Source organism: Plectrocnemia conspersa, unplaced genomic scaffold (assembly GCF_051122295.1).
Source record: "Plectrocnemia conspersa isolate PC_06_02 unplaced genomic scaffold, ASM5112229v1 ptg000012l, whole genome shotgun sequence".
Lineage (NCBI taxonomy): Eukaryota > Metazoa > Arthropoda > Insecta > Trichoptera > Polycentropodidae > Plectrocnemia > Plectrocnemia conspersa.
In genome coordinates, this window is record NW_028277176.1 from 12,370,916 (window position 1) to 12,384,345 (window position 13,430).

Sequence of the window (13,430 nt, forward strand, 5' to 3'; positions counted from 1 at the left end):
AAAATAGTATATGAATCATTCTATATTAAAAATAATTTAAAAACTTTTATCTTAAAATTAAGAATACAAGAAATAATATTTTATAACGGAGCACGAGAAAAATAATCAAAAAGTGTATTTGCCTGATTATTTACAAACATTTTTTTATAAAGGTTCATTTCAAAATTTAGAATACAGAAAAATACATATTTTTAAATGAAGCACAATTTACTGGTAGGACTATTAGTACCAACAAGATAATATACACCTAGATGAAGAAAAATCTTTTAACAAGGTAAAACAATTAAATTTAAATTTTTTCATCTAAAATTATCAAGCTCAAAACTATTAAAAACATCCTGGAGCTACTAAAAATTAAATTTATTGTTCTAAAGCAGGATGTGTTCATGAATTTTATATTTAATACCTGAATTTACCTTTGGTATCTAAGTTGTCACCTATTTTAAAGATTATTGGGTTAATTTATTTATGCCTAATATTTTTGTAGTATGTTTCGGAATGATTATAGTATTGTCTTTTTAATTATTGTCAGGGCCGGCAGTGGATTTTTGTGTGCAAGGTGGTTTGGCGTCTAAAAAAAATGGGAATTAAAAAATATGATAATACACATTACAACACAAAAAAATAGAGCACTACAAAAAATTATAAATATTAAAAAAAATCAAAATTACATATTACTTGGCAAAATTATATATTGGCGAAATTCGTCCGCAAAACATAAATATTGAGAGATTGTGCAAACTCATTTTCTATTAAAATTATTGCCAAACTTTTCAATTTTTCTTGCTCGATTGTAGATTGATCTTAATAAGTATTATTTTGAATAAAATTATGTAAGTCATTACTATTCTTAATGTGGTTATTAAATTTTTAATTAATAATTCGGGGTTAGAATTAATATTATGCAAAAGGTATATTAATTTATTTAATTTTGAGAGATATCTATTCCAATTGAGTTTTAATTTTCACTGCATCTCTCTTTTCTGCAAACCTTAATTATTCTTCTGATTATTTACATGTTTCTTTTAATCGCTCATCTTCCATTTCAACGCATTGATTAATTTTATACTAAAGTTTGAAAGGTTGCAAAGTATTGTTAAATAATTCAAAACACTTGCAGTTGAGAACAACACAGCAAAAAATTATGTTTAACATTTTATTTTTAGATCAGAAGGCTCGATTGAAGATGCCTCTCTGTCTTTTTTTTCTTCTGTTGCGATTTTTAGCTCAAGATCGTCTCTTAAATTTGCATTTATTGCAATGGTATTTGCCTCTAAAACACATTTTTCAAAGAAATCTTTGCAGTTGTGGCACAAGAGAAAATCTGTCTATTTTTGCATTTTAGTTTCTGCGGACTCCAAATATGTGTTTTAGATTTTAAAAATTTACTTGTAGAATTTATTTTTGTGCCTGATTGCCTGAGTCACCAATTTACAAATAAATTCAAAGTCGTTAAAGATGCAATATATTTCGCTGTTAAACGTACAAGCGAATCTTTTTCAATATGAACAGCTTTTTTTTAAATCAGAATAAATGTTTGTCTTCAAAGCACTCACGGCGTTTATATGGCTTTTTCACCTTATGATTTTAGAGTTAATTTATAGCTCTAGACTGAAAAATTTACCAACGCTTTGTCGATCCTTAAAAAAATTGTGAATAGCTTAGTTAATTGAAAAAAAATCTAAATTTAATGGGAGCTTTTACAGCATCAACAAAGACTAAATTTAAATATTGACTGACATATGGTTCAGATTTATTCTGGTATACTTAATTTCTCCATTTAATAAAATACTTATTTAGGTTTGTAAAAAAAATCTGTAGCATAATTGATATTGGTTTAAAGACCTTTTAATGTTTTTATGCTTGGTTATTAATAACTTGATTAATTCGTGGTACAACATTTTTATTTTATAATTAATAATTTAACGTTTACAGTCAAAACAAATATAAATTAAAAAATATATATTACATTTTTCCATTAAATGTAACTTCAATTTCATTCGGTTAAAAATAAACCGCGACGCTTGAAACGCGATTTTGTCCCGATTGAATTAAACGCCCGACTTTTTCGTCTCATATAACGATTTTCCATACAGTTCGAAATTAAATAAAATGAACTGTACACACACACACACAAACGTACATTTGTGAAAAAATAATAAATTGTCTCATTAAAACGAGATGAGTTTTCTTAATGCGATTTTCCCTGTCTTCGCGTTATTCCCGACGCGAGTTTTGACGTTTCTTTCTCTCCCTCTCGCACCTGCTTCCATTGTTTCACCTTTTCCCCATTTTTTTCTTTCACTTCCATACTTTTTCATTAGGGCGTTCTCCCTCATGTGTCATGTTTTTTTCTCTCTTCTTTCACTCCTCCGTGCCTCCGCTGACTTCTGTTACAAACATCAGATTGTATCTGGCAAGATGTTTTTCTTCATTTAACACGAAGCATCACACCTATCTCCTTTTATGACACGTATGTAACGTCAACCTCAAAAAATGTTACGTTTACGCTCGTAACGTAATTGTTTCATTTTAATTTTTCAACTGCGCCGCTTTATCGTGAAATCTGACTACATTCAATCTAAAATGGAGCACTCTGAATATATTTTATTATATTACAAATTTAATATATGGATAAAATATAATGTATGTGGTGCTTTATTACTGACTGTAAAACTTTCATACGATGCAAAATATGGAGAAATATTTTAAAATGAAGTCTAGACTAGACATCATAATAATAAATATTAGGTGTAGGCTTTACTGTAAAACCATTTACCAATAGCTATAGTGTTATTATTTTAAACTGACGCGAAACCAAAATACAATATTATAAATCAGCTTTTGCTTAAACCAAAATCAAACAATGTACAGGTTATGAATAAGTACTTTTTTACATTAAAAAAAAATCAATACGCTAAAAATATGTCTTTAATGAGATAAATACTTGTCACATTTTATCTAAATTTAAAATACATACTATATAGCTTTGTTTTGCAATAATTTTTATATTTTATTTTTTCTTGCTAACTTTAATTTAATAAATATGGCAAAATAATTGTGTTATATATTTATTACTGCACATTTTAATGTTTATCTAAAACTATTTTCATAGATTTTATTTTATTATATTAGAAGTGATTTAAAAGTAATTACTTATTATTTATTTACATATATACACACCTGTAAACTTTACTTTGTTAATAACATTGGTTTAGTTTTACTTATAATAAATTCTAATTTATTTTCTTTTAACCGACCATAATCAGGACGACTAAATCTTTTATATTATTATATAATAGTGTTATACTACATACAATAATGTACACAAATTAGATCTCTGTGACACATCACAATATATTTTTTTTTGCTTTATATTTTTATTTTTTTATCATTAGATTTTTTTAATTCATATATGTATAAATCTAACTTTTATTAGTAACTTTTTATACATTGTCTATTTTTATAAAATCTGTAATTACCACACTTATTTTATTTTAACTACAAAAGTATTTTTTATGTAATTAATTACATAAATGATTCTGTATTCCAAGAGGAGCATTGCTCTTAAAAAACTAGAGTCAGCGCTTATTTTTCTTCTTTATCTTGATTTATTTGACAAGATTTTTTTTCTAATATTCGTAGCATATTTATTAGTATTGTTTTTTACATTTTCTTATGTAAAATGTCTTATATTTTTGTCTTAACATTATCATTAAAAATGATTGTCATAGAATATATGATCCTTTGTTCACTTGAATACAAGAGATTCTCATTTTACTTGACCTCTTTGTCTGCCAGATTCTGATTTATTTTTGTGGGACTACTTTAGGCTGGAGTTTGGTAGCACGAACTTTGGACAATTCAGCTACCCAAGCAAAACATTTATTGTGAAATAAATAACTCGCAGCTATAAACTTTACATTTAGTAAGAGAAAATGCAACTGGGTAGATAGTCTACTGGAAAAAAATGAAATAGATTTTTTTATCAAAAGATAGTTTTTCTCGTGCACCGTTGGTTGATGATCAGTGGCAAGAAACTAACCCAATGACAACAAAATATAAAAAACGCGCCTTTCATTCAGATCTGCATGACGATTATATTATAATTATTATATTTTAAGGATTTAAAAATTAATATTTAAAGATCTAGATTCATATTGTACCTATTGGTATTTAGATGATTTCTTTGGGTTATAGGTAATACAACTCATTTTACCCTAAAATTTACAACCGGTTCGTTAATAATAATATTAGGACTCATCACATATTAATCAATTAATGAGCTGAGGATCATATTTGACAAAGTAAACAAAAAAAATCTTGGGAAAACGATACTATTCCGTAGCCTTGCACAACAAATACTGACGCACAATTGCATGTTTTATTATCAATATAATAAATAAGCCGATGAAAATAATTCTAGCAATTACTATGAATTAATTATCTTTCGTAGTAAATGAGCTTTTAATTAATAGCCAAAATTATTAATTTGGAATTCATTGAACAACGAAAATCAAGCCTAATTTTATTTTCTATGCTTTAACTAGTTGATACGTGTTATAATCAGTCACCTTATCGAGCTAAAAATCTGTGGCAAATGCGATGATGACCCCAGTATTAGAGGTCGAAACGTCCACGCCCTATACTTGTATATATTTGCTTTGTGTGTATTCCTTTTCCTTGGTATATCTAATGCTTTTACAAATTTCTCTCACTGCAGCGTAATACCGGGGCTGGATCTGGCTTTATCTCTTCAGGTCGAATTCCACGAAGGAATTCAACTTTGATTTCGATTTACTGCAGCCGATAACTGGTGCTGAAAGCCATCAAAGACATATCTCAAGACTGTTACCGTCGCGAAGCTACGTTGCTACGGGTACGTGATGCCTTATGTAAGTACGTGGCTGTAATGTTGACAGTTTCAACTGTTCGGTTTCTATATTTAATTATATAATAAATTAGAATATCCATTCCTGCAATAATATGCAATTGTAACAATATAATAGCAAATTATTGATAAATGATTTTTTTAATAGAATCTAATAACTGCTTATGTATGACATATATGTTTGCATGCAAATAAATAGTTTTATAATATATTTCTATACTATAAATACATTTTTAAATTTGAAAGATTTTGTCAATTTTAAACGTATATGTCCCATATTCATTCATTGCTCAACTGGGCATCACTCCCGAGCAATTTCAGAAAACTATTTTATATATAATGTATGGTTTAATTTTTATATTGATGGCATAATACTTGAGCTAAACATCTGGACTATGCTTAAGTCTTAACATCTTTCATATAGAATATAATATTTTTTATTTAATTTGTAATATTGATACATTGTTTAATTTACTTATGGTAAAAAATAATTAGTTAAAATTATACATTTTATTTTAATATGCTTCAATCGTGTTTATTTAATAATGAATCTGGGCAAATACCATAATAATCAAGTAAAAAATAAGTTATTGTTTTATGTTGAATTAAATTATAATAATTTTCTTTATGTTTAATTAAATTAGAGCTTTTTTAATTTATATATTTTTAAATTTTTTTCTATAAACATACATATATACCAAGTAAAATTAAAATAAATTGAACTCGCTGTAATTTTGTTATTAATATTAAATATATATATATACAAGTATAACGTTTAAACCAAATTTATCATATGCAATAAATCCTTATCACAATATTTAAGATGCGTCGTTAAAAATGTGCAAATAAATTTGTACATTTAATTTATTGTGAATAAATAATTGAAGACTTGTTCATTAAACACAGTTTTTCTATGTATGTATATTAGTGAAAATTTATTCCAAATATATAATACGTAGACTAATAATTATAATTTTTTATTAAATATTTATTTTTGTATGAAACTACATTTTCATAAAATAAATTGAATAGACACAGAAAATATTTTATAATAGATATAATTTTTAATTTACTTCAGCGATATAATTAAATTCTTAGATACACAATTTAATTAATTTTACCAAGTAACGAAACCAAAAAAGTTTTTAGACCATTTTATCAGATATAAAAAGAGAGAGGACCATGACAATGCATAGAAGATGTATGATTCTGTGAACTTTTTGATTAAATTTCGAATATTGAAATTTTATTATATATTTTATACAAAAAAAAAAAGAGTATATTGTAATAATAAAAAGGTATTTTTTAATAAATTATTTGCAAAATACAATAAACTAGTCTATAAATAAAATTTCGATTAAAAAGTACTAAAAAAATATTGCTATTTAAAACATTCAATAAATTAGAAACAAAAATAATAATTTGTAATTTTTTTGTAGGAAAAAAACATGCTGAAATTGGATTCAGACAACAAGAGGGATACGTCAATATCAAAATGCAAAAAAATGGTCGCCTATACTGTGGTGTGAGCCGGTGCATTATAATCATGAAGCAGCAGGTATGTAAATTCTAATTATCATTATTGACATTATTAATTTTTTTCCTTCTTTTTCTCTTCTTTTAATAAAAAGCAATCCACAAAAAAATTAAAAAAATATTTTTATAATTGCGAGAATAATAATGTTAATCTTTTACTTTTAGTCAATCATTTGAAAAAAACGATTTGCCATTAAAGAAATTGTTGATGTTTTTAAAGGTATAAATTTAGTCGGAGTTAGATCACGATAATACGTGGGTAGATTAAAAACACAGATGAAGTTCATTGATAATATGATCCCGTTCTAATAAAAAGCTTTGTCTGAAAATTACCTAGTGACGGCTGCTACGATTTATTTGCCTGATGGAGCTGGATCTAGTGAATAGGGAGGATGAGGTATCAATACAAAGGAGCACATATTAATCTTAACTATTGCCACTGCTGATGTGTGCTGGAATGTTATCCTGCTGGAATAGCGCACATTTCGTTAGCATTCCAGGTAAATTATTTTATTTAGTAATAAATTTAATGTTATTAGTTAGAGAAGTCTTGTATTTTTATACTTTCGCTCTTAATCCAACAACACAATTTTGCTTAACATACCAAAAAAACAGAAGGCATGCACTAAGATTGATTTTTAGGATACGGATTGTTGTCTCATTATCATGTATAATAAATATTTTTAATAAAATATTAAGATCAGCTTCATAACGTAGCAGAAAATCTGACAACATCTGGTACTAAATAAATTTCCTATCAAATGTCAGAAGACATGGGTATAAAAAATGTTTATTATTTGAAACCCATGTTTAAACCACTTTATTTTTTATGCTCTTTACCATACCCATATTATTGCTTAAATTATTGTTTTCTTTAGTGGTAGCAGTTGCAAGCCTTACATGTTGAAGGTCATCTTTAATGATTTTATGCTAAAATTAATCTGCCAAGTTATCTACTATTGTAAAATTGTGTTTAAATAAAAATTATCGACTTCTGAATTCTCGAGAACCTTTTATCACAAAAAAAATATTCCAGTATTACCCTTTATGTGTTAGGGTGTAAAGATTTTAATCTTTCCTTTTTTAACAAGCGGGTCAAAAACACATCCATTTTTCACTATTTTTTCTCAGTTGATCTACAGTACTAAAATATTAATCGCTCTTTATAATTTTCTCTTTTGCAAAATAATCAGTGTAATGTAAATACGTTTTTTTGTGAACAGACTCGACTTTTTAAAGAATTTAATAATCACTATGTTACGATTGTTTCAATTCATGTTCTAGTGCATAATTATGTACAAATATTTTACAAGCAGTAGCAAATTTATAAATAAAATCAGTGGCTTTAGTAAAATAGTTTAAACACACTTGAAAAATCTGCATTTGTGATCAACTGTTGACAGACATGTCTTTCATCTTTCCGTTAGATTTCTTGTGCCTTATTCTTAGGTAAGGATTTTAAAAATTCGTTTATCAGGGATTGCTACAGTATGAATATTTATTTAAAATAATATCAAAGAGTGATTATTATCAGAAAGATATGGGTTCAAACTCCACGTTCATCATTGCGTTTTTCTACTGCGTGATCTTTGGGCTCATAGAACTATTTTTTTATTATTCATTCTAATTTTTACAATTATAAAGGCTGTTAAAAACATGTTTAATTAAACGAAAAAAATATAGCACAACGTTTAATTTTCACTATTTGAATAAATTTGCATAGAAAAGTACTCGATCAATTGACTTGAAATTCTACAGATGCGCCTATATAATACAGCAACATCAGGTTACAAACATTTCGCATCCCCTTTGTATACTGTGCATCATATTTTAGTGCAAATTTAAAGCCATTAAACAACATAATTTAAATTATGTGTACATTTTTATGAGTCGTCCCGGATACCGAGCAAGTATATTATAGCCGCTATTAAAACAATTTTTAATAGTTTGCTACTATCGTTCGCCATAGAATCTCCCAGCTAAATAAAATAATAGCTATATCAAGGTAAATATCTCGTTAATCATGTCGACTAAAGCCATGACCGGCTTCGGGACGTATCGCTCATAAATTCGCTCACCAGCGTCGTTATCCAAGCGCGGTATCCGAGTTACGTACGCTACTCGAATAGCGCTATACGTTTGCACAAGCCGCGACCAACTTCTAATTAACGTGCACACCGACAATTTTACGTTGAGCTCGTGGAGATGCAGAATATAGTGTATTTATAACCAATGTGGTGTATTACAAACATGTAAAGAGGTGTACTTACATACACTACATTGAATGGCTAGTGCGGAAAACAAAAGCATTAGCTCTTCCATTTACAGAACAAAATAAAAACATATACATATTACATTTTTTATTTTACAATTATATGCTATATTAAATAAAATACTTACATCTCTATTTATAATATGAATTTTTAAACGTATTTTAAAAATAAAACTAAGCGTTGTACTAATAAAATTATCTCATCTTTAGTATATTCTGCCACAAATTGACGTCTCTAAAGCCAGAGCAAAGCCATAGTTTTTAAAATATAGTTTATCTTTGATAACATTTTGATCTTAACTATAAATAAAATGGTAATTTTATTATACCGAAATTTATTCATTGGCTCCGTGAACTTCGCTATATTGAGATTTCACTGTACAATGTTTAATTTATTATTATCTAGCCAAGTTTTTTTTATAAATGATATACAAAATTTAGACTTATCATTAAATATCCAAGTTTCAAATCTAACGTTAAATCATATAAAATTTGTTTTTCTGGAAATATTTAGTCAAGTTGTAAACCTATTTTCAAATGAATTGAAAAGGTTAAGTAGTTTTTTATAGATTGAACCATTTTGAATATTATTGAAAATCCTAAATAATAATGTCTAATTTGATCCAATTAATTTTAAAATTTATTTAAAAAAATCAGAACGAAGTAAAAATAATATTTAAAACCCAAAAAGTTGAGGGTCCGGTATTCGCACATTCGCTAGCTTCGGTACCTCGCGATAGTGAGATACCGACAGCTAGTTATGAAAAAATTACTTGAAAATTAAGGTCGTTTTATACTACCATATATTTTTATTACTATATTGCATTTTCTGTTTTGAAAAAAAAATATGATAATGTATTGATTTATTCACATGATTAATTAATTATTTCATACAATATTGCATTCATTAAATAATATATGCAAAAAATGTATAATAATAACTTAATTATTTGAAAAAAAAACATCATGTAACATGAGTTATTACCATGAAAAATATTATAAAAATAGTTGATATGATGCTCATTTAGTAATATATTTATTCCTGCCTCTAAAGTATTCACTTGACATTAACTACCAACAAAATTACTTACATTGTTATATTACATCTTACTTTAATATTAAATTAGAATTAGGGGTTTTCGCGCTAATTATGATCCATAAATTACGTAAGTCACTGCGATGTCTTTGTTATTACATAATAGTCCATAAGAGAATCATTATAGCATCCATTATTATTATTTATTTTTGTATTATACAGTTGTCACTTGTAACTCTCTAAAAACAATGAAGAATCTTAATATTGCAATAAAAATATATTATACATAAAACGCATAGTTTAACTGAAACACTAATTTGTTATTGATATGCAAGTATGATTATTAAGGTCGCACTGCAATCAATTCAACCGGTTCTTCAACTTCCTATGTGTCAGTATTTCTAAAAATGAGCATTAAATTGCAATCAATAACATAAAAATGTAGGATAAATAAATAATTTATGTGCATAAACATACAATGTATATTTTCAAGCAAAATTAACTTTTTGTACAATGATTTTAATTACATGTTTAGCATTTACTTAAAGCATGTTTTGCTGCATTGATTTATTTGCTCCGATCTTGACATAAAGACATAGGAAAAGTTGAAGGATTCGTTGCACGAGTTGGTAATTAAGTCACCTGTACGGCGATGCAAGGTAACATTGGTTTAATGCATACAGTTGTTGCAGATTCAAGTTTAAGATCAGTGCTAAGAATCGGAGCGTCGGAAAAGGTTTAGTTTGTGTAGCAAAATGGAGATTAACAATCATTTGCTAAATGTAACGAAGGATGAATCTGAACGCATTTACAAAGAATTAAATGTAACGGTGGGCGAAATAGAAAAACATGTGCAAGATATTTTGGATTGGTATAAATTTCAAACTCATCTTCCGGATCAGCCTCCAGGTAATAATCGTATTTTAATTTTATATGTATATACATTTTAATTAAAACAAACATTAAATTTCATCAGAAAAAATTAAATGTAGAATTAGAGAGTAAAGATATTGTAATTAAATATGTATATATATATATATATATATATTTTATTAAAATTTATCTAATATAAATCACACGATAGGTTATTCGGATAGTAAATAATCAAAATTTAAAACATTTTATATTGAGTTTGATTTATATTATTATTAAAACAACCCTTTCTTTATTATTTAACATACCAATAACCTCCATTGAATATATTCAATGGGTCTGGGAATTTTTGACACCCAACGCACGTCAAATTCCGATAGCTTAATATCTCGAAACCTTTTTTTTATACAAAACCGTTCCGGGAATATCTCTTCAATGAGTTAATTAGTGAAATCAGGTAATATTATATTTAATTTGATTCAACACATTATTTTGCCATATTTTGCTTGTTTTTAATCGCATTTTCTTTGCATTCAATAACGCCACAAACAAATTGTTTATAAATGTATAAATATTATCAGATACTAGTTGTCGATTAATTTTATCAGCAGTTTATAATTTCAATTTTTACTGATATTTTAAAAAATAATTTGACTAAGACCATATAAACTCTGCTGCGTCACATGAACCCTTGCGAAAAAAATAATGCTACAAACCAAGAAAAAATCATCGTGTTAATTTAAAACATTTTACATGTTTTTGATTATTAATAACAGATATACATACATGTCTTTTAATAAATCTGATTTCACTAAGCTTATGTATTTAAAGCATATCTTACATATAGAATAATTGAAATAACAACCAGTGGTAGCATAAAAATAATCTGCATATAGTAAAGCTGATATACGTTTCTTAGATCAAGTTCATGAATATTTGCTTTTATTTGTGTAAAAATTATAATAGTTTTATTGAGTCGTGTTTGCATAAGAAAACAGAATATTTTTTTTATGTTAAACTTTTGTAAAATATGAAAGTATATATTAATTCTTTAAAATATATGTAGCAAATGTAACGTTTTTATATCATAATTATTATTTTTAGTATTATATTTATCTTTTACATTATATTATACATATCATTATTTTTTTATTTTTGATACACTTAAAACTGAATTTTGTAAATTATCTCTATGTTTCTTCACAAATATGGTCTCTTCATGGCCTTTATAAAATGCCAGACTTTACCACGAATATTGCTTTTTATCTTAATTTTATATTGATATTTATTAATACTTTCACAAAACTTAAGCCATGATTTATTTATTCATTTTTCTATTGAAGTTCCTGTACCAACTGCATATTATATATTATAAAAACTACTAAGAACGTAGCTTGGAAAAATGCGACTGGTTCTTAGCTATTCAAAAATGATTTTTTATTTTTAGATAGAAATGTCATCAAGTGCTTACTGATTGCCAGCAAAATTTCGATTGAAAAAGTAAAATCAAAAATTGACTCCAAATGTACAATAAAAAACTTATCACCAGAATTTTTCGATCGGATCGAATTTTTGGAAAGTGAAAGATATGATGTTGCCGTAAACAACGTGTAAGTTTAAGTCTTACCTTTTTACATAAATATCCCAACTAACAATCTTTAAAACGCTTGTCTTGGCTTGAAAAATGTATATGACTTGAAATAAAGATTTAATTTTTTTTAAATGTTATTAAAATATAAAAACTTTCTAATGTGTTTCAGAATTTGGATACCCTTAGCAAACCTTAATAAAGATTTGTCTAGAATTACTATATTGAGAATCGAAGGCGATGTTGAAGATTTCGTACTTCAAGATCTATTTGTATACACTTTTATGGTATTACAAATTATATTGAAATAAAATAGTTTAAATTATTTTTATTTAAGTAAATTATTACTTTTAAAAGGTGGGTGATTACAGATTGCATCAGGAGTGTTGCTTGTCTGACAGATACATATTAGATTTTGCAAAGTTGAAATTAGCGCATTTTACAAAGTTCAGTCCAGCTTTGATTAAAAGGAGTGACGTGATCAACAAAGTAAACATTTATTTTATATTTACTTTTTAAAATTCTGCATTGCATAATCAACAATTTATTTAATATCTTAGAAAGTTTACGGTTTGAGAATTGCTGGATTACACATTATAAACGCGCCTTCATACATAGACAGATTCATACTGATGCTGAAACAAGTGCTGCCTCCAAAACTGAGCGCCAGGATTGTCATTCATGAAGATATGAACCATCTCTACGAATATATTTCACGTGAAATTCTCCCAACGGAATACGGCGGAGACGAAAGATCGGTATATGAACTTAACGGTTAGTAATTTATTTTAGTTAATTTAAGAATTTTAATATGTGTATATAATATTATGTGTATTGATTAACTTATAGCTGAATGGTCAAAGGAATTAAAAAGCGAAAAGTGGAAGAAAATATTTATTGAAGAACAAAAATTAAAATCTGACGAATCAAAGAGGCACGCGCCATTAGACTCGGAAATAATGGGAATACAAGGATCGTTCAGGAAGTTAGAAGTTGATTAAATAGTAATATATATTTAAATTAAAATATAATGTAGAATGTAGTGTTAGTTGTATTTTTTTAATAATAATATTTAAGAGAACAGCATACTAGCAACTTTATTAAAATTATTACATAAAAGTCTAGACATATGTATTTTCCCCTCACCCTAGATAGATATATAACATTTTTTTTTTATTAACCCTTTAAACGCCAGTGATTTTTTAGTGAGTCATCTGTTATTTTTCTTCACGGG

At 26.7% G+C, this 13,430-nt stretch overlaps 1 protein-coding gene across 1 annotated transcript; it reads left to right on the forward strand.

Annotated features, from left to right (window-relative positions):
• The first annotated feature begins 4,729 nt into the window (after nt 1-4,729).
• LOC148228233 (uncharacterized) lies at nt 4,730-13,415 on the forward strand. Its single transcript, XM_088200009.1, has 9 exons — nt 4,730-4,895; nt 6,331-6,449; nt 6,765-6,927; nt 10,428-10,644; nt 12,056-12,218; nt 12,369-12,483; nt 12,554-12,685; nt 12,757-12,970; nt 13,046-13,415. Exons 4-9 carry the CDS (start codon nt 10,491-10,493, stop codon nt 13,195-13,197), a joined length of 930 nt encoding a protein of 309 aa, XP_088056135.1. The 5' UTR covers nt 4,730-4,895; nt 6,331-6,449; nt 6,765-6,927; nt 10,428-10,490; the 3' UTR covers nt 13,198-13,415.
• Nucleotides 13,416-13,430: the final 15 nt, after the last annotated feature.